Genomic DNA, 23676 nt, shown 5'->3' with positions numbered 1-23676 from the left:
AGATCCCCACATTGCTTCAATATATAAATATATACAATAACATATCTCATAGTTACTAATCCTTGTCAACACTGATTGATTGTTTTGTTGTGATACAGTTTTCAACATGTTAAATGTTAAGAAATTCTCATCTCCAAAGTTTTGAACAGGTCTTATTTATTTATTTTTTTTTTTATTTATTTTTTTTTTGCTTGTATATCCTTTGCAAAAAATGGTTAATACTAATATACTCTTTTTGTTGAGCATGTTTACTCTTTTATTTTAATAGAATAATAAACCATATATATATATACACACATGTCCGCAGAAAAATTCGGAGTTGAGTACAGTAATAATTAAGCCGCTACCGCTATAATGTGTACTAATTAGAGGTTAGTATGATTTATTAGGGTTTGTTTAGTTTTAGTTTTTTTTTTTTAGTTCCTTAGGGGTTTACGGTTGAGATTTATTTGGATACTGTGCTGAAACTTTTCACTGTGCTATTATGTTTTGGTTTTTGTTCTGAAATTGATTGAATGACTGAGATCAAAACACGAGTGAGGTTGTGTATAGCCTGAGGGGTTAAATTAGCATCTAACTGCCCCCAAAACATTTCTGGATTTTGAATCTATAGATGTCCCCTGCAAAACTGATCCTGTATATACATTGTTAGTAAAAAACCATAATTCTTTACATATAATTACAATTTATTTTTTATGAATCTTGCAAATTATTTTTATGTACATGTATATACTGGCTAAAAAATATTATAAAAAATTAAACTATGTTTTTTACTGTCTGTATTATCAATTTTGTAATTAGGTATCTCGAACCTTTAAGAGTAAATATCTTTCAACATATGTTTTTACCACCATCAGTAAAATAATCTTTTTATCATATTCTATTTAATCATCTTGGAAAAAAAGTAAAAAAAAATTCCATATTTATTTTAGTAAAATTTATAAATTAGATTTTTAGCTATATTTGTATTCAATAAATAAATGTGCATTATAAGGGAATGTAAGCAGATATCATTTTTTTTTTTATGAGGCATGTAGGTAATTTTTCATTTTTAAAAGGGTCCACCCTAGAAAAATAGGGATTTTTATTTTATTTTATTTTATTTGCCATCATGAACAAATTTTGATGGTTTAATTTAGGTAATAACTTTTTTTATTATTTATTTATATAAAATATCTTTATGGTAAGTCTCATTTCATTAGATATCCAATATAAAATATCGTTCTCAAACTTGTAAATTAAAAACAACTAAAAACTACAAAATGACATTAGAGAATTACATTATTTATAATTAGAAACTTCCTTTTTTTAAAATTAAAATCAGTTATAAATATTTTTTTATTTTTAATAAAAATTATATGGATTTTTTCTCAATCAGTTATAATTTCCATGTTACAAAATAAAATAAATATATTTATTTTTTCTTGTAACTTTTCAAATATCCCCTGTAGTCTCTGATATTTCAATTTCTTCTGCAAGCCTTTCTTTTTCAATTTACTTATTTTTTAGTCTTTATTTTATTTAAAAATCCAATTTTACCTCACTTATAAAATATACTTCTTATTTATTAAGTGTATTTTTTTACTTAACATTGTGTGTTTACGTATAACTACATAAGTTTTTATTTAAAATGTAACGCTTTTAATTTAATATTTATTTTTGATATTTAATATCTTAGTTTCTTGTATACTATTTTGTGAATTCTTTTTAAAAATCGTTGAGGGGCATTTCTTATAAAAGTATTGAAAAATAAACTATCAGATGGTGTCAGATTTGGAGATATGAAATAGTCAGAGATTTTTTTTTATTAAGCGAGAAAATTGGAGTGATGATATGAACAATTTTTTAAAAATTAATGGATTTGAATATTATAATTTAGTTATAAATATTTATTTATTTATTTGATCAATGTGACAAGTATAGCCAGATATTAATCATCCATCTTATGCGTCCTTACCCCGATGACTAAATTTGGGGCTATAGGCCCTAACTCAAAAAAATAAAATAAATAAACTACTGTTACATTTAACTGGACTTGAACTTAAGACTTTTAAATCTCCATTGGATCAAGTCCTGCTGGACTATAAACAGTTTGGTATAATGTTGTTAAAACCCCAAAATGAGATTAGAGAATTACATTATTTATTTGTTTATTATTATTTGGATGGGGGATGCAAGAAAAGGACAATTTATTTAAGAAGATAGGCACAAAAGGCTATGTGGAAAAATACAAATTTATGTTGTCTTTATGCGAATATCCAGATATTCCTCACATTAATAAACTTATCTTAACTTCATTAAAAAAAGAAGAATATATATATATATATATATATATATATATATATATTGATGTCCATGCGCACATCTTCTTTTTGTTTGTTTGTTTGACCATATATATATCATATATTTATTTGCCATTTTGTGGTATCTTAAATGGATTTGTGAATGTGATGTTCTTTTTTAAAAACAAGGCTAAATAATAGCTTCAGTGCTTTTTTTTTTCTTGAATTGTAATAATTCACTCTAAATTTAATGTAAGAATATTGGAAAAAAAAATATGTATTTCATGTGAGGGGATATATCTAATAGTTGCCGCCTTTGCTGTCCTGGCACTAGTTACACTTTATAAAAATTATAGCTAAACTCACATTACCCGAATTCAAAACGTATAGAAGCATTGATGCCAAAAAATCTCAATTGTGAGTATGAATTTGCAGTTTCAATTTTCATGTCAGCTGAGACAGGCACATCGGGGAGCTGTCATTACCTCATATACACACATCCTTCATTGGACATACATTTATCATATTTTATCAAATATATATATATATATATAATAGTTTTTTATTATTATTATTATTATTATTATTATTATTATTATTATTATTATTATTATTATTATTTTGGTTTATATTTATGATATTACCCTAAAATCTTGACTATAACTAGATTTAAGAAACATTGATGTCACGATTTTTGCCGTCATTAATTGACATATTATGCTGTAACTTTATTATTTATTTATGTATAAGAGCTTCTTAATAAATAGAAGTTAAAAAAAAAACCATTACACTCACTCCTAATTTAATAAAAAAAATCATTTTTCCTCTCTCATTTCTTTTTATTACATAGTTATTACTTTTTCTCTCTTTTATTCAATTATTTATAGCACCAAATTAGTTATTTGTTCAAAATATATTAATTAGATGTATGCCCTGATAGAGTGTTTTTCCACCACCAATATCATTTTTTCATATATATATATATATATAAACTAAAAACAATAACGTTACATTTGTATTTTTATCATTTTTATGGTTTTAAATTTTTGTATAAAGCCAATCCAAACCCTGAACATGATAACCATTTTCAAAATAATAAAAACAACATAATGCCACTAAAATCAACTTATTTTTTTCTTCATGCATGTCAACACGCTGCATGTCAAAGAGACGGAGATTCACTGAAGGATATATTCTCTAACCCCGACTTGTCAAACTCATTCTTGACCCATCCCTTATCAAACTCATCCTTGACCCATCCCCGAACCCACGTGTAGGGCAAATTCATCCCTAACCCCTCCGGGGATTACCCTAATTTGGAAATTCCCCATATCGATTTTTTTTTTCAAAAATATATTACTTTTAAATAATATTTTTTTAATAAATAATTTTCTAATATTATATATATATATAATATTAAAATTATATCATCAACGACAAAACCAAACCCTAACCCACGTGTAGGGCAAATTCATCCCTAACCCCTCCGGGGATTACCCTAATTTGAAAATTCCCCATATCATTTTTTTTTTCTCAAAAACATATTACTTTTCAATAATATTTTTTTAAATAAATAATTTTCTAATATTATATATATATATAATATTAAAATCATATCTTCAACGACAAACCCAAACCCTATAACCCGATGAGATTTAAATCCCCACTCTGGCCCCAACCCTGTTCTCCCAAATTTTACCCCCTACCCTAGCAAAACAAAGAATAAGGTTCCCGTCAGGTCAAGGAAAATTGACAACCCTAGATGTTGACTTTGACTTCACACATACCACCTTTCACCACATTTTTTGTTAATATTTATTTTCACAATTAAAAACTCCATCTTCTTTGAAACAAAAGGAAAACACAAATTGTCAAACAAACAAATAAATAAATAAATAAATAAAAAAGAAAACACAAAACCCATGGACCAAAAATCATGAGAAAAATATCTCTATTAAACAAAATAATAACATCAACATGCTTCTCATTGATTCCTCCAAACCAAAAATAATATTCTTCAGCAATGCACAATTAATGCATAAAAAATGATTGACCATCTGCCAAGAAAGTGATGATAGATCCAGAAAAAACCCAAATTATTCACTATTTTAGCCTTCTGATACTGTAGAGATGTCCAGATCCAATGGCACACCAAGACATATACTTTCATTCAATGAAGCATTCAATTCTAAAACACCTACCAACTTATGCTACAAAATTTATAGAATTTAGACACAAAAAAATTTGTCAGAAATACTATATACCAAAATGCTCAAAAAGTGTGATATAAAACCAATGTAAATCTTGAATCATTCCCTGTTTGTCAGCTTGCTGTTGGATTGAAAACAAATGACCTCATGAAGAAAAAGACTGGCCAGGGTTTCTTCCGTTTGCCCAAAATGGTAACATGACATGTCAAAGGGCTGTTTTTCTTTTCTTGCTACTAGAAGGTTGATTGTCAGATAACCTGGACATTAATGTAAAAATGTAATGTTAGTCATATAAGAGATCCCAAGAAAGTATAACAGAAATCTTGAAAGAGAACATTTCATTTTAACCATCAAGTAAAAACATAACTTGTAGGTTTTTGCCCCATTGGCTCATGTAGACTCAGGATAATGTGACAATTGTCTGACAAATCATCTGCCATGCCAGCTTAAAAAGGCCAAAATGCATGGGTTTATCTAGTTTAGGGGCCATTAGTGGCTTTAAACCTTGCCCCCTTGACAGCTTGTCATTGTTCATACATAAGTTCTTCACTTATCAGTTATCAGCATAAGGAAGTGCATGAAAAATCAGACAGCCATATTTCTTGTTTTGAAAATACTTCATAGAAACAAAAAGGTGATAATCAAATTAATTGGAGTTTCACTGCATTTATCATCGCTTAATTCAAACAACACCAAGAAGAAAATGGAGAGAATAAGATCTGACAATCTACATACATGGCCAAAAAAAAGGATTTGGTTTATCAATTGAAGTGTGTTCAAATGGAGAAGGCTAAAAGAATTAGTCAAAAAGCGCATTTATAGGGAAAAAGGGGAGATGGAAGGAAGATGATCTTGAACTCACAAAAACAGTTGTTCATATATCTAATTTCCAATGGTATTAACTATCTACAGACTGCTTACCCTTCCCACATTCGTTTCCGTCTTGGAGTTGCACAAGCAAGATTGTTATCTTCAGAACACGCCACAGAGCCAATTTTCTTATTGTCCAGATTAGCCAAGCCACAATGACTTAACAGTGTCAAAATATTTGGCAACTCCGACATACTTTGTGTGCGCTCTTTAAGATATTCGACTAAGATACTCCCTGTTGAAATGGGTAAGAAACAGATCAATATTGCATTTTGCAATTATAGCCAAACATGTCATCCTTGCAGAAATAACTTTTATCAACATAGGCTTCAGCATGATTGTTATGCAAATCAAGAGTTTATCGAAACTTTTTATATTACTTATAACTTAATTTATCAGTAAAGATAAGCTGTTCTTCACACAGCTGTTCTGGTTATTAACATAGGTCGCTTTAAAAGTATGGCGTAACTTGTTTTGCTTGACATTTGATGAACATCATTGCCAAGTGTTTGATGAACTTTACCAGAAACTTTCTCAAAATCATACAACATTATCATTGTCTGACATATTCTATAATGATGCAACACATTATAACAATTTCTCATCTGTCATATCATCAAAATATATTATTAAAGAAATATAAAAAGCTTAGTTCATCAGTCAAATGCTGATTCATGAAGCATAGCAACTCTCCCGATTCATCATCCTATAAATATATACACACAGTATAAAGGCTAACATATGTAACATATTACAGTTTCATTTAAAACAAATGAATGCATCAAGCAGGTAATAATGAACCAAGCATACCAAGAACCCGAAGCATCCTCAAATCAAATCTTTCACCTAGGTCCTTGATTCCTGCATGTTTTGCACGTTTGATTACCAGTTCTTTCAAGCATACCAACAGATCCTGCAGAACATGAAAACAGATTCTCTTGTAAGAGACCACATTCAAATGGTTGCTATATAGTGTGGAGAATGACTGAACCCTCAACTTCAATGTAAGATGAAAGCGTCAAAAGGAAACCGAGTTCCCCAAAACCACAAATCGAGTGACATATAGACCAAACTACAGGCAAAGCGACATTGTTTAAAATATAAGACTTACGAGCTCAGGCTCAGAGAGTGATGAGAGCCACTGAGCATCTTCGAGTCCTGCACTTCCAGCACATGTTAAATCCTCCGACATACCCATTATTACTTCTAATAACGCATTTGTCGCCTGCAAGAGATGAATGCGTTTCATCAATACCTCTTGTAATATTCTTTCATTTGAAATAAAATAAAGCAACACAGGCAACAAACCAACAATCAAAATCAAAACAAAAATTTTAATGCTTTTCCAAGAAATCAGTCAAAGACGCAAGAAGAATTGCAGAGCGTATGATCACAATGGCAGGCATTCCAACAAGATGCTGAAATGGATCGAAAGAGAAGCAAACAAAAGAGAAATCTTTGATCGAAATTTCAACCTACAAGAACGCTATATTTCCAGTAGACGAGACGAAATCAATAAGGGTCAACCAAATCAGAAAAACAAACACCAAGAGTGACTCAAATCAGAAACCGAAACCCTAACAAAAACAAACAAAATGTTCATCCAAATCAATTAGGGTCAACAAAATCAGAAAAAAAGAAACAATTACAAGAAATATAAATACAATCAAATCAGAAAAACAAGAATAACCTAAAATCAGAAGAACAAGCACCAATGCAATCAAATCACTTCAAAATGTTCATCCAAACCAAAACCCTAACAAAAACAAACAATTAGAACACAAAACAACACCAGGATCGACCAAAACTAAAATTTTGATACCAGAAACACGAAGAGCATGAATGCATTTGAATGCTTACATCGAGAAAATCGAGCAATCGATTCTTTTCAAGCAATCATCCGAAGAAGGGATTGTTCGAATGGAGATTGACTGGGTTGGAGAAAGGAACTCTTTCTGGGGTTTTTGGCGAAAACAACGGTCCGATCATGTCCAAATTTCCTCGAGATCAGCAACATGAAGTTTTACTTATCACTCCCTTGAAAGTTTTTAATTACTTATTATTCCCTATTTTTTATGAAAAACTTCGTTTAATAATTTTTTTTACGTATTGCCCCTTGTACTTTCAAATTTTGTTCTATACTATCTCGGTAAATATTTTTTTTTATTGTAAATCTTAGATGAATTCAATTTATTAATATATAATATATATATATATATATTTAAATAAATAAATTCTTACAACAAAGTCAATTAACATTTGGGTCCTCATGAGTTTCTTTTCTTGTCTGTGCATGCTCTTATTTTCTCTTTTTATTGTCTATTTGTTAAAAACCATATATAAAAAAATATATATGATTGATATATATATATATATATATATATGTATGTATGTATGTATGTGCAAATTTCTAGTTAAAAATTCTGTTCGGTTAATTTCTTCAGTTTAATTAAAATTTAATTATATATTTAAAATTTTATAATTGATAATTTGACATTAAACCAAAAAAAAATTTATAAATAATGAAGCGGACAAAAATCCCTCAGATTAGGAGGACAATTTCGTCTTTTCCATATTGACCTTTCATATCTACAATTCCCTCCGATTCAATCTCAGCTCTAACGTTTCTCGACGTCGATGCCCTAACCCTAAATCCGATCAGGATTTCAGGTTTGCTTTCTCGTCTCCTATCAAATCTCTCTGAATTTTCGTATTGCATTCAATGCCAGTATCTATAAGTGCTTTTTCGATGTTTACGCCAGTGGATTTCCCATTTTTTTTTCCTTGAATTTGAGTAGTTTTTGAGTTCTCTGGTTCATTTTGGAACTCTTGGTCTTGAGCGATCTTGATTTCAAGGATCGACCTAGGAAGCTTGGATTTCCAACAGTAAATCTTGAAATTTTATATTGATAGCTTGATTTGTGGTAGAAATCACTGGCTACAAGACATGTTTTTGAGCTGTTGATGCTTGTTTTCTTGCTCTTTCTTTGCTAAGAATTTTTTGTATCGCAACAATAAGCTTCTAAGCATTGTTGTCTAAATTAGAAGTTCTCTTCTTGTCAGCTTTAAAAAGAATTTTTTTAACCAAATTTCATTTTAATTATTAGTTTTCTTTTTTGCAACTTATATATATGACCATTGAGTCATGGTTCACTGATAAATTAGTGATCAGAAGGAAGTATAATTCATTTATTGACAGATTTTGTGGATCTGGAGTCTTGAGAAATAGTACTTGTGGAAATTTAACTTATTCTTGGATAGTATGAGAACCTAGATAGCTGATGTTTCTTGATATAGGATTTTATTGGAATCAGTAAAACTAGGAGCATGATCCAGTGAGTAGCCTAAATTTTTTATTTTCGAGTGATGCAGTTTTAGATTTTTGGGTTATTCAATTAAGAGCTGCATATGAGTATGAGCCAGGTAAAACTTGTTTTCTTTATAGTGTTAAAAATGATGACGTATGTGGGTGTTTAACAGTTCTGTGACTGGAATAGTCTGTCCCGAGAACCCTAAGTGCTTTGATTTGTTAGACTGCATCACTTATTATGAAAGTGCATTTCTTGAGTATGCAACATTAACAAGCTTCCATACATGTTGTGTATTACATCTACAGAAACTATTTTTATATTTATGTCACAAATTTTGAATGAATTTTTTTTTCCAACCTTTTCCATGCCAGTTTTTCAGTAACATGGAGAATGATAGAACTGAGCAATCCACACAAACTTCAATCAAGTTCAGGTGTAAAAAAGCACATACTGGCGAGGCAAAAAAGAATGACACTGGACCAACAGCTACAAAGATCATGGGAATTGATGAAAATGACAAGTCAGAAAAAACCTTGGTATCTCAAACGCCAGAAAAACCTGAGTGGAGGATCAAGGGAAAGGAAATCGGTTATTCTTCGAGGATGAAGCATTTATCTGAAAATTTTCAGAGTCATGATCATATCATTGAACCAACTACTACAGATTATGCAGATGATAGCACCAAAGGTCCTGCCATCTCAGAATATTCTGAGAGATATATGTGTGGTGAGAGAAGATCACCAGTACATGAAGCTGTTGATATTCCAGAGAAGTGTGTAACATGACATGAGGTTTTCTTTTTTCTTATATGCATTTTAGCTGCTAAAACTAGTATAAGACCTTTCTTTTCACTTCAGGTGCAAAACACTGGCTGACCTTTTTAATGGAATGGTATGTTCTATAAGACTGCTTAACTTATGCAAAATGGCAACGACCTTCCAAAATATTTCCACTCAAGTGGAGATACTGACAAAAAGGTACCATGAATTGTGAGTTGCACTCACCTGAAGAAATATGATTGTCAAATGAAGGATGAGTTTTCTTTCTTTTCACAGGAAGTTCTTAAGCAATCATCTTGCACAGATGAAATATTTATTTCCTGAGGCGATTCAGATGGAGAAGGTACTTGTCCATGAAGTTTCAAGTTTGTGCATGAAGCAGGACTTGAAGATCACTCTGCTTTTACATATTGTGGACTGTCCTTCTGATCCTGCCAAATCTGCATTTGCTGCTTTATCTGAAGCCTTTAATTCAAAGCTCAAGGACTTTTTTAATGCTCAACCAGAGGTATTGTTCTCCATACTTCATTTCATACTCGTGATCTGACTCTTATTTTATTTATTTATTTTCCATCTTCGCTTCATGCTATTTATTAAGTTCCGCAACTAAAGTTTGGCCTTGAAGTCAGCTCTGATGGTAATTAGAACGTTATATGCTATTTCTGTCAATAATTGCCAAAATGGATTGAATTATGAAAATTTAATGAAAATGTCATTGATGCCGCATTAGAAGTGTCCTCATAAATAGAGGGCAAGATACTGTATTGCTTGAGGAAAATATACAAGCCTATGCCAAACAGTACCGGGGGCCCAAGTGTATATGGATTTTAGTGTTAGGTTCTGATCATAGACATGTGCTATGGAGCATTGCTAAATTTCACTTTATATTTTGAGGTTGCATGCCATAATGTGAAACATTCTGCGAGGTGAGCTAAAGGAATAAAAATGGATTATTATTTGTTTAGAGTTTCTTGCATATTCTGATGACACATGCATTTATGTATTGCGCTTACCAATTGAAAATGATCTAAATTATTTTTGTTATTAGATAACATCCTATGGATGGGAAGAAAGAAAATAGCCATTTGCGATGTATGCTGATTGTTAGGAACCCCTTCTCATTATGTTTTGTCACATCTAGGACTACTTTTCTTTTCTTTTTTCCTACATGGTTAATATTGTATTATATCCTACACTGCTTTTGAAACTTTGTTATTTGCTACATTTGAAAACCTTATAGCAAATAGAACCTTTTCAAGTGTTCACTAGCCTAGGTTTTCTCAATGCTTTTGGGTGATTAGTTTCTTGTCATTTGGCGTTTAATATTAGTTTTCTTTTAGTCTTGCCATATTGCGTTTGAGGTGGAGACCACAGCATTTAGCTGGTTATAGTACTCAGTATCTTTTTCTTTCTGCTATGTTTTTCAGTAACTCTTTCCACTTGACCCAGTAACCTGAAATAGTCTTTCCTAATTTATCTTTAGCTTCAAGACTATAAGAAATGTAGGTGGCCATCTACAGCTAACATTATGAATCATCATATAATTCTCTGAAATTTCTTTTAAGAAACCATATCTTTTGGACTTTCTTTGCTTATGCCCAACGAAGTGACTGATTGTGAGCAAAAAATATTTAAATTTTGTAATAAATAGATTTTAAGTACATGAGGTGATGTAGACCTCACACATGAAAAGTTTTTCATCTGAATGGTGCAAGAAGATTACTATTCACAACCTTGAAAGCCAGTTATGGTGGATTGAATTCGGTTGATGTAATACTGTCTTGATGTAAGTGATTTCTTCTGCCTGGAACTCCTTGATCTGTTGTTTCAAAAAGACTAAATTTCTTGCTTATTTTATTAGTTTACTTAGCAACCATGCCAAACACAAGATATGATCAAAGCATCCTTTGCCGCAACCATATTCTTGTAAAACGCACATTTTGTTGGTCTCAGGGTTGTTAGTTTGTCAGTTGTATATCTGGTGCTTCAGCAGTAAAGAAAACTAAATATGTCATTTGAATGTTATTGTTGTGGGCTGTGATCTCTGATTTGAGTGAGTAGCTCAAATTCAGGTTGCTAATAGACCTAGCAAAAATTGGGTCTTCTGGTTTTGGCTCAAACTTGTGCAGAGTCAAATTGAATTGAACAGACTGGAGCAGTGATTTCCTAGGCCTAAGTTTGACTTTGTTAAAGCTCAACTTTTCACTGTTTTTGTATTATCTTTCTTTTATTTCTTTTATGTCTCATACCTTTTTTATCATATTATTCTTATAAAAAAATTTTGGAATCAGAGAAATTAAGGAAGATCCATGTGAATCACTAGGTTTTTGTTGGTTAGATTGCACTTGGTTATTATTGCCGTATCTGCGTAATGGTTTTCATGGCAATCTGTTGGTGTGCCTCTTTAGCATGCATGTCACAATTGAATATTTATTTATGACAACCAAGATTTATGCCAACAGGTTGCTGATGTTCCAGAGGCCATTCTTCCAGACCCATTTGACCAAAGAAAAGATACCACTCTCATAAACAAATTGACTGAGAGATCAGCAACAGTACCACCTTTGCAAAGTTTTGGCAACGTTGATTCTGTGTCAAGTACATCTTTTATTCTTTCATCATTCCATAAGCAGTTCTCTGGCAAAGTTGTCATCCCAGAAACACTCAAAACTCAGCAACTTGCTAACCCTGATTCATTGGACTCTATTAAGCCTGATGATGAGACTGCTGCATTCAGCAGAAGTCCACAGAAGAAGGATAATATAACTTTTGTTTCCACCATCAATTCTTCTCACATGATATGCATTCCAAATCAGTTGACTGGTTCCAAATTTTCTGAGGGCACTCCTACAAAATCTTTTATTAACTCAGATGAGTTGAGGGTGGAGACTCCTGCACTGCAGACACCTAAAAGAGCTTTGCTTACTCCAAATGAGAAGCCGGTTATTGAGGGAGGAGGCTTTGTAACTGAAGCTAAGGTTTCTGGTTCAGTTCGTAGGTCACTAATCTATTCACCAGCAAATACTGATGGGGATGTGTCATACTTAGTTCAGTCAGGTGAACAGGATGGTAGAGTCAAATCTTTTTGTGAAAAGACAACTGCTAAAAGATGTCTAACTGATGAGGTAATTAGCCAATCTCCCACAACCCAAATGCATACAGTATGTGCCTTCTAGTGATTTGTTTTCATTTGTGTGGCGAACACTTAATAAATATTGTCCAAACTATTTGGTGAGTGATCGCAAAAATCCTCATTCCAGACTTGATTAGAAATGCAGTGGTTTCCTCTTAATTGATCACTTTCCTGCTTCTTTACCAAATTGTATTATTGATCAAAGGATGTTAGTTTATGAGAACAATTGTTGTATAGTCCGGGCAGTGTATGACTTAGCTAATAAGATATTTGGATTTTCAAACAGATTCCTGTTCATACAATAATGGTTCTTTGGGAATCAGAAAACTCTGTGGCACCTATGCAGGGTTAGAGTTATAACTTCATCTTATTCAAGAAAAATTTTCATTTTGGAACACTTGCTGATCAAATTTGTGAAATTTCTACTTTAGGGCCATCTTCTAACTTAATAATTGTTCTGTCACGTCTCTGTTATGAACTTTCCTCTTGCCCTTCACAACATCAAGGGGGCAATTTTTTTCTTGATGGTATGAATTGGCAATAAGCGGGGCAGTGATTTGCTTACGGTGTAATAGTTATATATCTTTTTTGCTCTTTCCTTTCAAATAATTAACTTAATGTCTGGATTTCCAGGTTTGTGATAGTGAAATCAAGGATCAACAGATGAGGCAGACAGGGTCTGAGAAGCGCCAAGAAACGTTGGCTTGTTTGCCAAATCTCTTCAATATGATCAAACTCATATTTAGATCAGTCAATTGTTCTTTTATCACTAAGAAGGAGCTCATCCACAAGATAATCACAATTGACCTCGAGATTGAGGATTCACGTAAAATTATATAATCCTGATCAGCTCCTCCTTGTGCATGTTATTCTTGTTTTGGTTAATTCTGTATCAATTGTTTACATTCACATTTTGCTTCTGCAATTTTAGGTGAAGTAGAAGAGCAACTGAGATTGTTAGAAGAATTGGTTCCAGATTGGATTAGCAAGAAAACTGAAACCACAGGAGATTTTCTTTACAGGCAAGTATTTTACAAAAGCCCAAATGAGAATTCGTATTTAACATTATGACCGTTATTTCTGTCTTGCATAATCAAGAGTAATACTATGAAAATTCTTGGCCTGACATTTCTCCAAGACAACCGATAATGTGCTTGCAAAGTTTACTATTCCCATTCTACCAATATCATCTCATATGTTCAATGATTCAGTGTTTCTAATGATGTTTCCGTGTAGGCTCGATAATCAGTTTACTTTGCAAAGCTAACATTTGTGTTGTGTGTCTTACAGTATAAACAACTCGGTGAATCCCGATTTAGTTCGAGCGAGGCTTTTGGAAGCTCAGTGAGTGTTTTAATGCCAAAAATTTGTTTCCACTTGGATTCATATGTTCTATTTGTATCTGTTGTTAAATCTACAAAAATGTTGTAATGTCATCTAAATCAATATGACTTACTTTCTCCTTAATAGTTTTATATATATTCTTTGATAAATTAGAAACAGTGATGATTGTTTCATGTGTGATTCTTGTGGTCTGCATTGTCCTTTATGATCTGTGTTCTGTGGAATCAATCATCAAGAAGTAGTTGTGTTAGTATTATTATTATTATTATTTCAAGTCTATATAATACATGAATTATAATCTGGTACTTCGCTTTTTGGGCATCCAAAGGGAGGCATTATCTAGCTTGTCCTCATCATTTACTGTATAAATAAATGTTGATATATTATTTTATTATTGGTATTATTATTGTTATAATTAGTTGCATTATCATATACACCACAGAAACTTATCAATAGAGAGAAGGATATGATTGCTCCAACAATTTAGTCAATTAAAACAGTTTGTCAAATGGATTAAATTTTTATAATTTTTTTTAATCATACTTGTACTAAATTTCATGAATCAACAGTGGATTTTCAATTACAAAGTAGTTGCAAATTTAATATTATATTTTACATAATAGTAGTTCAGGTTTTATACATTCATCGAACTAAATGAAGAACTTTTTAAAATAACTCTTTATATCCGAACAAAGATGATATTATTAGTGTAATACATTTAGTGTCAAATCATTAGAAAAACATTAGTAATATGATGTCTTTATTTATAAGGCATTTTTTAATAATAAATAATGTTTATATCTAATGAGTTTAGGTATTTTGTTTTTTTTTAATTGAATTGAAATGATTTATTTATTTTTTAAAAACAAAAAAAAAGTTTAGATATCTACCTACTCCAACAATAATAAAAGAACAACCTCAATAATTCATCTTAAATTACACCATTTCATCATTCTCCCTCTTTAACTTTAATCTTTATCTTCATTATTTATTGCCATAAGTTCATCATACACATCATAACCATCAAGACCTTTATAATATATTTTTCCATCATGCAAATTTTCTTCATCTATAAATAACTTCCCTTCAACACCTTCACTTCCACATCCAAAAACAGTCCAATACAATTATACAAACAAACTTCATCTTCAACAAAACAATGAGCACACAACTCTCAAACATGCTCTCAAAAGCTCTACCATTCCTCCGTGGAGACCTTCAAACCATAGATCCATCACTTCCCAATCTCATCACCCTCCTCCAGTCTTCCGGCGCCGGCGAGTGCTGGCACAAAGACGGCTGTTTCTTATCCCACCTCACCGACGTTTACCGCATTCTCAAGCTCTGGAATGCTCCTAACTCCATTGCTCTTTGTGGTCTTTTCCATTCTGTTTACTCAAACTCTTATGTTAATCTTGCTCTCTTCGACATCAACTCCGATGGCCGTGAAACTCTCCGTGGACTGATCGGCGTCGAGGCCGAAAGACTTGTTCATCTTTTCTGCATTGTTGATAGGCAGACACTCATTCATGATGATATCATTTTTAAGTATTCTGATGATGAACTTGTTTATCATCTTCAGTGTTCTGAAGAGTCTGTGATTAAGGTCAGGGAGACTGGAATTTCAAATAGTAATGAACAGTGGCGTCAGAAACTGCAGTCTATTCTTCCTGCTCAAGGTATTATCAATGTTTTCTAAATTAAAATAAAATTATTAAATTATGGTGTGGATATATTGAAGCTTGAGAAGAAGCAATTGAGGCCTTATCTTTTCTGCATTTTCAATTTGTAATTGTTTCAAAAATATTATAAAACATATTGATATTAACACCTTTGCAATTTTAATGCAGGAATAAAAGTGAAGCACATTAAAAACAGGAGAAGAAGTGCATCTATCAAGAAGAATGGTAGCAGCATTTGTGCTCATGACAATGGCGGATTTCAGTGATCAATACTATTCCTTTCAAGATGAACTCTTTGATAACGAAAATGGTCGATTAGAGTTCACCGGAAACAAATTCACCGCACTCTGGCCCGGCGACGGCCGGCCGGGACTATGGATGAACTCCATATCAAGAATGGGAGCTATCTATAATCTCATTGTAAGAGAAGAAAACATCTTTATTCAAGAAACAATAACACAAAAATCACAAGATTATAACGATAGAGACGACGACTTGGAATTAGTAATTCCGCCGGTTTTTCAGTATTGCACAAAACTATTGGATACAGAAAAACAGAAAGCAGCAAGAGACTTGTATTGGGATGTCATGATAAATCATAATAGAATGGAGACAGTGGAGATGATGCTGAAAGAGAGTTGTGAGAAGAATCGGTACGTCGGCGAGCCGTATTTGGTGCTCGGGCAAGTTTATGTGAGTACAGGAAGGTTCGAGGAGGCGGAGAAGGTGGCAGAAGAAGGGTTGAGGTTGATAATGGAGTGGGGGAGTTCATGGGATAAGAGGATGAGTTGGGAAGGGTGGATTGCATGGGGAAGGCTTATATTGATGAATGCTAAGAATAAGAGTTGGCCTAAAAGTTCTTGGGGGATACTTAACCTTGGTCTTGTGAGGTGAGCCTTTTCTTTGTGTGTATGCTTTGTGTTTTCAATGCTTTGTGTGCTTGAGAGTTTGTTTGGTCAATAAGAGAGTTTGGTTGTGTTGTGTGTAAATAATAAAAATAAATTATATATATATATATATATATATATATATATATGGCAAAAGATCTTCTATTGACGTTCAATTATCAACCGTTGGATTATAATCTAATAGCCGATATTGATAAACAATAGTACTGTGTGGTATACTGTTCTGAACAGTAATTGTCGTATTTGTTACTATATTAATTGTTTGTTACTGTATTAAATTGTTGTTCATCATTATTGGTTGTTGGATTGAGATCCAATAGTTGATAATGGACGTCCATAGAAGAATGGTCCTCTAAATATATATATATATATATATATATATAATTTTTATAAGTGAGCATTTGTTAGATAATGGTTTGAACATCTTCATTGAAATTTTGTGGAGATTGTTAACATGAAATTTTAATTGTTACTCTATTGAAAGTTTTGAATTACTTGCTATTTGGAACTTTTTTAAATTGTAAAATGTAAATTGAATTTAATTAATTAATATTATTAAAAAAAAATGTTTGTATATAAACATATATATATATATATAGATAAACTCCCACACCACAAAAAAGACTGAATATATTTCAGTGTCCGAACAAAGATACCAAAAAAACAGGGTCAGATTGTTACTGTCAGAATTCAGAGAATCAACATGATTTCTATGTGTGTGTACATATAATTTTACTCTTTTATGAGGGTATCTATGCAAATTTAAATATAAATTTGCTTGATGACTGATCATGTCATTCTCCAAATCAAGTTCCACCACATAAAAAAAATTAAAATTAAAAAAAAAAACTTTTTCTTTCAATTTTCTCATTTATCCAACCTTATTTCCTACATAATCAAGTAATTCAACAACCATATAAATTGCTGCTTGAACCTTCTTCAAAGATAACCAAACTCTTACAAACTACACAGATTATTATCAGATAATCAGATGTTATCCTCCAAATAAAAAACTAAAAAAACTATCAGTTTGAATTCATGCTGCTGTTGTTCTTGTTCCTGCAAGGTGGCAAAGGTTTGCCACAAAGACAAAGATTATGAGCATAAGCAACAGCATGAAAAACATTGAATGGTCTTGTCTGAGGAATCAATCCACACAATCTATTTGCTCTGAAATTTGCATGTCTCACATTCCTCAAACCCCACAAAACTCACTGGAATCCTCCCACTCAACTCATTGATTGATAAATCAATCCATTCCAACCCTTCAATCTCTCCCATTGATTCAGGAATGCTCCCATTTAATAAATTCCTTGAAACATCAATCTTTGTCAAACTGTTCATCTTTGAAATTGAGTTTGGGATTTGTCCTGTCATTCTGTTGTTTGAGAAATCAATGGATGTCAGTGATTCAGGAAATTGGAATTCTGGGAATTGGCCTTTGATTCTGCAACCAGAGAGATTTGATTTCTCTTAATTGCTCTCTGTTTGTCAGCCATTTTGGTATACTTCCTAAGCTGAAATTATTGTGATTAAGGTCTATGGATATGAGAGATTGAAATCCGGTGCCGAGTTTTTCCGGCAATGAACCGGAGAAAAAATTTCTGGAGATGTTCAGGTACCAGAGTTTCTGCAGTTGTGCAAAAGCTTCAGGAATGAAACCATTCAACAAATTATCACTCAAAGACAAAGAAGACAAAGATTTCAAGTTGCCGATTTGGCCGGGAATGAAACCGGTGAGCTTGTTATGACTCAAAGAGAGATCTAAAACACCAGACAAAGAACAAAGACTTGCTGGGATTTGTCCTGTGAATTGGTTGTAGGACAAGTCCAAGAAAGTCAGGTTCTGGAACTGGGAATCAAAAAAGGTTGGAATTGGACCAGAGAACAAATTGTGACTGAGATCAAGAGACTGTAAACTGTGAAGATTTCTGAATGTTTTTGGGATTGGACCTGACAACAAGTTCATGCCAACATTGATTTGGAACAAACCAGGAATGGAACCAAGTGAGGAAGGAAGCTCACCATGAAGTTTGTTGCCACTCAAAGACAAAGCCTTTAAAGAATCTCAAAAGTCCTAGTTTTGAAGGGATAGAACCTACAAGCATGTTGTTTTCCAAGTAAAGCACAGTGAGATTGGAGAAGTTAGAGAAGGAAAGAGGAATGAAGCCAGTGATTTGCTTCATGTTGGAAATGAGAAGGGATTGTAGGAAAGTAAGGGAGGAAAGAGAAGGAGACAGAGTACCCTTCATGTAGGACAGAGGATCAGATGGAGAGGTTTGAAGATGGAGTGAAATGACTCTGTATGAAGTTGGATGGCATTCAATACCTTCCCAAGCATTGCAGCAGTCAAGACCTTGCCATGTTGAGAGGATTCCAGTGGTGTCTTTGATGATGCTTGCTTTGAAACTCAGTAGTGCTTCTCTGTCTTTTGATGAACATTGTGTTTCCTCTGCCATTGCCATTGCCATTGCCATTGCCATTGATGATGATAAAGTGCATGGAAGGATGAAGATGAAGAAGAAGACAGTAAAGAAGGAGGAGTTCATGGTGGTGGAATGAGAGGAAGAGAAGGGAAGGTTGATGGATGAATATATATATATATGAGAGAATGAGTGTTTGTGTGTTTGTATGTATATAACTATATATATATATATGTATGATGGAAGAAGAGGAGTTGCTTTAGGATTACTCTTTTCACATGTATTATTGGGAGTTATCACGCGGCATATAAATTTCTTTAGAACGTTGGAGCGCATAGTGTTTGAATTTTTTTGATTTGCTTTTTTTGTTTTTTTTTTTTAATCCTCTTGTAAATAATAAAATAAAATAAAATAAAATAGATGAGGCACGGGAGTCGGGCACAGGAGTCGGGAGTCCTATACGGGAAGTCGAGAGTTTGATTCACTCTCTTTATGCAGTGAATAGTATTATAGTATAGATAGTAGTTTGTTCACTTTAAAAATATAATGATAATAAAATAATAATAAAATAAAATAAAAATGATGAGGCAGGGGAATTGAGCACAGGAGTCAGGAGTCCGATGCGGGAAGTTGAGTGTTTGAATCTTTTGCATTATACAATGAATAGTATAGATAGTAGCTTATTTATTTTATAAAAAAATAATAATAAAGTAAAAAATAAATGATTAATAAAAAACTTTTTTAGGATGTGTATTTTCACTAGTGTAATTTTTTATATAACTTTATTGATGGAATATGATTGGAAATGTGTATTATTTTATTTTTTGTAAGTAGATGTTGGAAATTAGGGTTGATTATATGTGGCTTTTTATATTTTAATTACGTAAATGAACAAAGTTTAAAAAAAACACCAATTTAGGCAAAACGGTAAATAAAAAAATTGAGAGACTGTATTTAAATAAAAATAAATATTGTAGAAAATATATAATTAAAAATGATGTTTTTAATAAGTATAAAAGAAAATTGAAATAATATATTTTTATTTTTATTTTTATTTTCTAGTGTATAATTTTCTTTTGGTGTTAATTGAATTATATCAAAAGTATTTTGGGAATAGTAACATATACTAATTTAATAGAGGAAAAGAAAATCTTAGCACAATAGTTTAATATGAAAAGAATACAAGGATGCAATTATTTCCACTCTCTTTTGACTTAGAATAAAATTGGAATAAATTTTTTGAGTATGCACACCAAAAAAGAATAATAATAATAATAATAAACAAAAGTAGGAAAACCAAGCTGTTAATTATAAATATATACTTAGTTTAAGGGCAAAGCAAAGCTAAAAGAGAATGTATGATGTGTAACATTAAATGCTTAAAAAGAATAAGAAGAATATGTAGCTTTTAAGCCTTCCAAGCATAATTATTTTCAACATAATAATCTTTCTTTGATTGAATGAGTTTTTAGTCAAGTCTATATAGACCTCTACTACTTTTTATAGCAATTAATTATAACACCCAAATGTTGTTAATTATAAGAACAAGTTCTCATTAAAATATTGATCCCAAGATTATATAATAATTATACTATGTCTTTACTATATAAAATACAAACGGGGTGGAGGAAGTAATAATGGTTATGTGAGTCTTTGGAAGTTGCTTTTTATTTTCTATCATTTTTTTAAAAATTTACTTTAATCGTTTTTTATATTGTAAGATTATTATTTAATCAAGCATGTTAATAAAAAATGAAAAATATATGTGTTATGGAATGATGTAATGACTTATTGTCACAACTAATCTAATTAGTGAATAAAAATGAAAAATTCAAATAAAAGAATATAATGTATTGTACGGAGAGAGAAGGGTCACGTCATCTAAAGATATCCTTAGATTTTAAATCTAATCATATTCTACAGTACTTTGTTAGATTTGTATTTAATAGGCACTATCCATTCATGTATAGTAACAGATAATGCCCTCCAGTGTCTAATACATCTCTACAAATATCAATTGTATATTATCCTTTATAAATAACAACTATTGGACTATAATTTTAATATCTGCCATCAATTTCTTTACATTTTAAAAAATAAAAAAATCAACAAAAAACTATATATATATATATAACTCCCATGGAAAAAGTAAAAACTAGAACGCATGCGCACAAATTAGTTATAGTTTAAAAAAATCGAAGTAGTTTTTAAAACTAAAACTAACAACAACAACAACCGCAACAGTAAAAGCTTTTGCTATGATATATATCACTGAATAAATTGAGATTTTTATAAATTATAAATTCAATTATCAACATTTTATCATTTAATAATAAATGAAAAATATGTGAAATCTTAGATACTTATATATATATATATAATATATCAATGAGTTGTTTGGTCTATTGACATTGAATCTCCTATATAAAGTGTTCTGCACAATATAAAGTGCACAAGTGTTATAAAATTTATGTTTGCACTCTCATTCATGTGTTTGCTCTTGACACATGAGTTTGTTCACATTTATCAAAATAATAATAATAATAATAATATCAAATTCTTTTGTTTTCAAGTGTCCTAAATTTCAAAATATTTAAATGACAAGGAATATATATAAATTAAAGGAAAACCCAAATGGTTTTACAAGGGTAAATATGTCCAAAAAAACTAATAATAATAAAAATAATAATTGTGTCCTTATTTTTGGAGGTGTCATGGTGATAGTTGGCAGGTCCACTGTTTTGTTATTCTGATGTGTATACATATAAGTTTGGAAATTAATAAATTGTCTTTTGCATTGCGCCAATTGCGGTAGTCATGTTCACACACTGTACAACAAACCCATGCAATGTCATTATTTTGTGGGGGCCTTTTGGCAGCTTCAATTTCATGTTCAAATCATTTTGTTTGACTATTACAACAGGGATAAAAATCAACCAATCTATTGATGTGCACGGTTAATTCATCTCAGAAAAATTATCAAAAGTTGGTCTAAGTGATAGAGAATTAAGTTATTTAAATAATAAATATTGAGTAAGAAAGAAATATTTTCAATAGAGTTCTCAGTATTTCATACCAGACTGATTCAAAGCTTTGTTTTTACTAAAAAAAATTAAGCGGGTTAAAAATTAATAATTTTTTTTTTACTTAATAAAAACACAAATTTAATTAGAAATTTCAACCTTTCAAATTAAACACTTTGAAGTTGGCTCAATAAAAGTTTGAATTTCATTTTAAATTACAGTTTTTTTTTTGGAATCAAGATTGAGATTAGTTTTTACGTTAAATCATAGTAAATAAAAACTTAACTATGTCGTTGGAAATATATAAATATATTATAGATTTTTATGTTTTATAATATATAATAGTATTATTTATTAATATTACAAAAATTAAAAATGTGACATTTTAGAGTATACAAGAACTAGTTAGGGTTAGGGACAAACTTTTAGGCATGAAGAAGCTTAGAGGATTTAAAATACAAGATAGAAATAATCCTACTAAAGTTTTATCATTGTCTTCATGGCATTAAACAATAAACATGGGGATCTATTAATTAGTAATCAATTAAATTAGTATGATACATAGTGATGATAATCTCATGATCACTACTAAAATATTATTTTTTACAAATAAAAAAAATATTTAATCACTTCTTCAACATCACTAATTTGGAAATTATTAATTGACATTGTCTTATTATATGTAAAATATATTTGTTAGTTTCATTTTTTTATTTAAAAAATTATAAAAAAATTGTATACAAACTAATTTTATTAAGCTAAAAACTGAATATAAATATATATATATATATATAGGGTAAAGAGAAATGCATATTTATATTCTGCTCAAAATAACTCCTTTTATCAATGTTTTTAACCTAAAATGAAATAAAATTATTTAATATAAAGCTAAACAAATCCTTTATAAAGATAATCTAGAATCTATGGTATGTAAAATTTTGTAGTTAAGTAAAAATAAATAATAAACATGGTATAGATTGATTCTTAGATATAAAAAGAAAATTGTGATAAAGCAATAAAAAAAAATAAGAGAAAGTTATTTATTAGTCCTTGCAACTTTTCAAATATCCTCTGCAATCCCTCTATATTTCAATATCCTCGGCAGTCTTTCTTTTTTCAGTTTACTTTTTTTTTTACAATACACACGGCTCACTCCATCAGTTTATTTTATATAAAAATCTAATTTTGCCTCATTTACAAAATATACTTCCTGCTTATTAAATATATTTTTTATTTAATATTGCATGTTTACATGTAACCACGTAAGTTTTTATTTAATATGTTACATTTTCGTTAAATATTATGTGTTTTCGTTTAAAAAAATTGAGGGCATTTTGTTAACGCCAACTACTTTTCTGACAAAAATGACTGAAAAATAAACTATCATAAAAAGAAAGGATTCTTTGGGAATACGCAAATACCCAACAATTTTTTGATCAATTGAGAAACTTGGAGGGATGATATGAATAATTTCTCAAGATTTTTTGATCAAGTGAAAAATTCTATAAAACGCTATAAAATCCTAAACTCTAAACCTTAAACACTATAAAATCCTAAGCCCAAAACTCTAAAATTCTTAAAACTATAAAACCCTAAAAACTAAACCGTAAACTCCTAACTCTAAACCCCTAGACCTAAATGCTAAAACCTAAAAACCCTAAACCCCATGGACCCTCAAAGGTCTAGTTAGAGGAAGAGATAGAAGAGGAAG

At 30.9% G+C, this 23676-nt stretch overlaps 3 protein-coding genes and 1 pseudogene across 3 annotated transcripts; 2 read left to right on the top strand and 2 right to left on the bottom strand.

The window, feature by feature from the left end:
* Positions 1-4249: 4249 nt before the first annotated feature.
* Positions 4250-7314, bottom strand: LOC120278071. The gene is made up of 5 exons (XM_039284976.1): positions 7223-7314; positions 6474-6587; positions 6173-6275; positions 5414-5597; positions 4250-4749 (listed from the first exon to the last, which is right to left on the bottom strand). Exons 2-5 carry the CDS (start codon positions 6558-6560, stop codon positions 4698-4700), a joined length of 426 nt encoding a protein of 141 aa, XP_039140910.1. The 5' UTR covers positions 6561-6587; positions 7223-7314; the 3' UTR covers positions 4250-4697.
* A 630-nt stretch (positions 7315-7944) lies between these two features.
* Positions 7945-14087, top strand: LOC120280830 (CDT1-like protein a, chloroplastic). Its single transcript, XM_039287788.1, has 8 exons — positions 7945-8032; positions 9045-9445; positions 9531-9650; positions 9729-9960; positions 11915-12577; positions 13219-13411; positions 13517-13607; positions 13876-14087. The coding sequence occupies exons 2-8, from the start codon at positions 9057-9059 to the stop codon at positions 13931-13933; spliced, it is 1746 nt and encodes a 581-aa protein (XP_039143722.1). The 5' UTR covers positions 7945-8032; positions 9045-9056; the 3' UTR covers positions 13934-14087.
* A 934-nt stretch (positions 14088-15021) lies between these two features.
* Positions 15022-16647, top strand: LOC120270600. Its single transcript, XM_039277657.1, is given in 3 exon segments — positions 15022-15608; positions 15780-15799; positions 15801-16647. Coding segments are annotated over 3 exon segments (1245 nt in total). The 5' UTR covers positions 15022-15088; the 3' UTR covers positions 16506-16647.
* An 893-nt stretch (positions 16648-17540) lies between these two features.
* LOC120271619 lies at positions 17541-19098 on the bottom strand (annotated as a pseudogene).
* Positions 19099-23676: the final 4578 nt, after the last annotated feature.

This window comes from Dioscorea cayenensis, chromosome 2, assembly GCF_009730915.1.
Source record: "Dioscorea cayenensis subsp. rotundata cultivar TDr96_F1 chromosome 2, TDr96_F1_v2_PseudoChromosome.rev07_lg8_w22 25.fasta, whole genome shotgun sequence".
NCBI classification, from domain to species: Eukaryota; Viridiplantae; Streptophyta; class Magnoliopsida; order Dioscoreales; family Dioscoreaceae; genus Dioscorea; species Dioscorea cayenensis.
The sequence above is the reverse complement of the archived record's forward strand: the minus strand, read 5'-3'. Positions and strand labels throughout refer to the sequence as shown.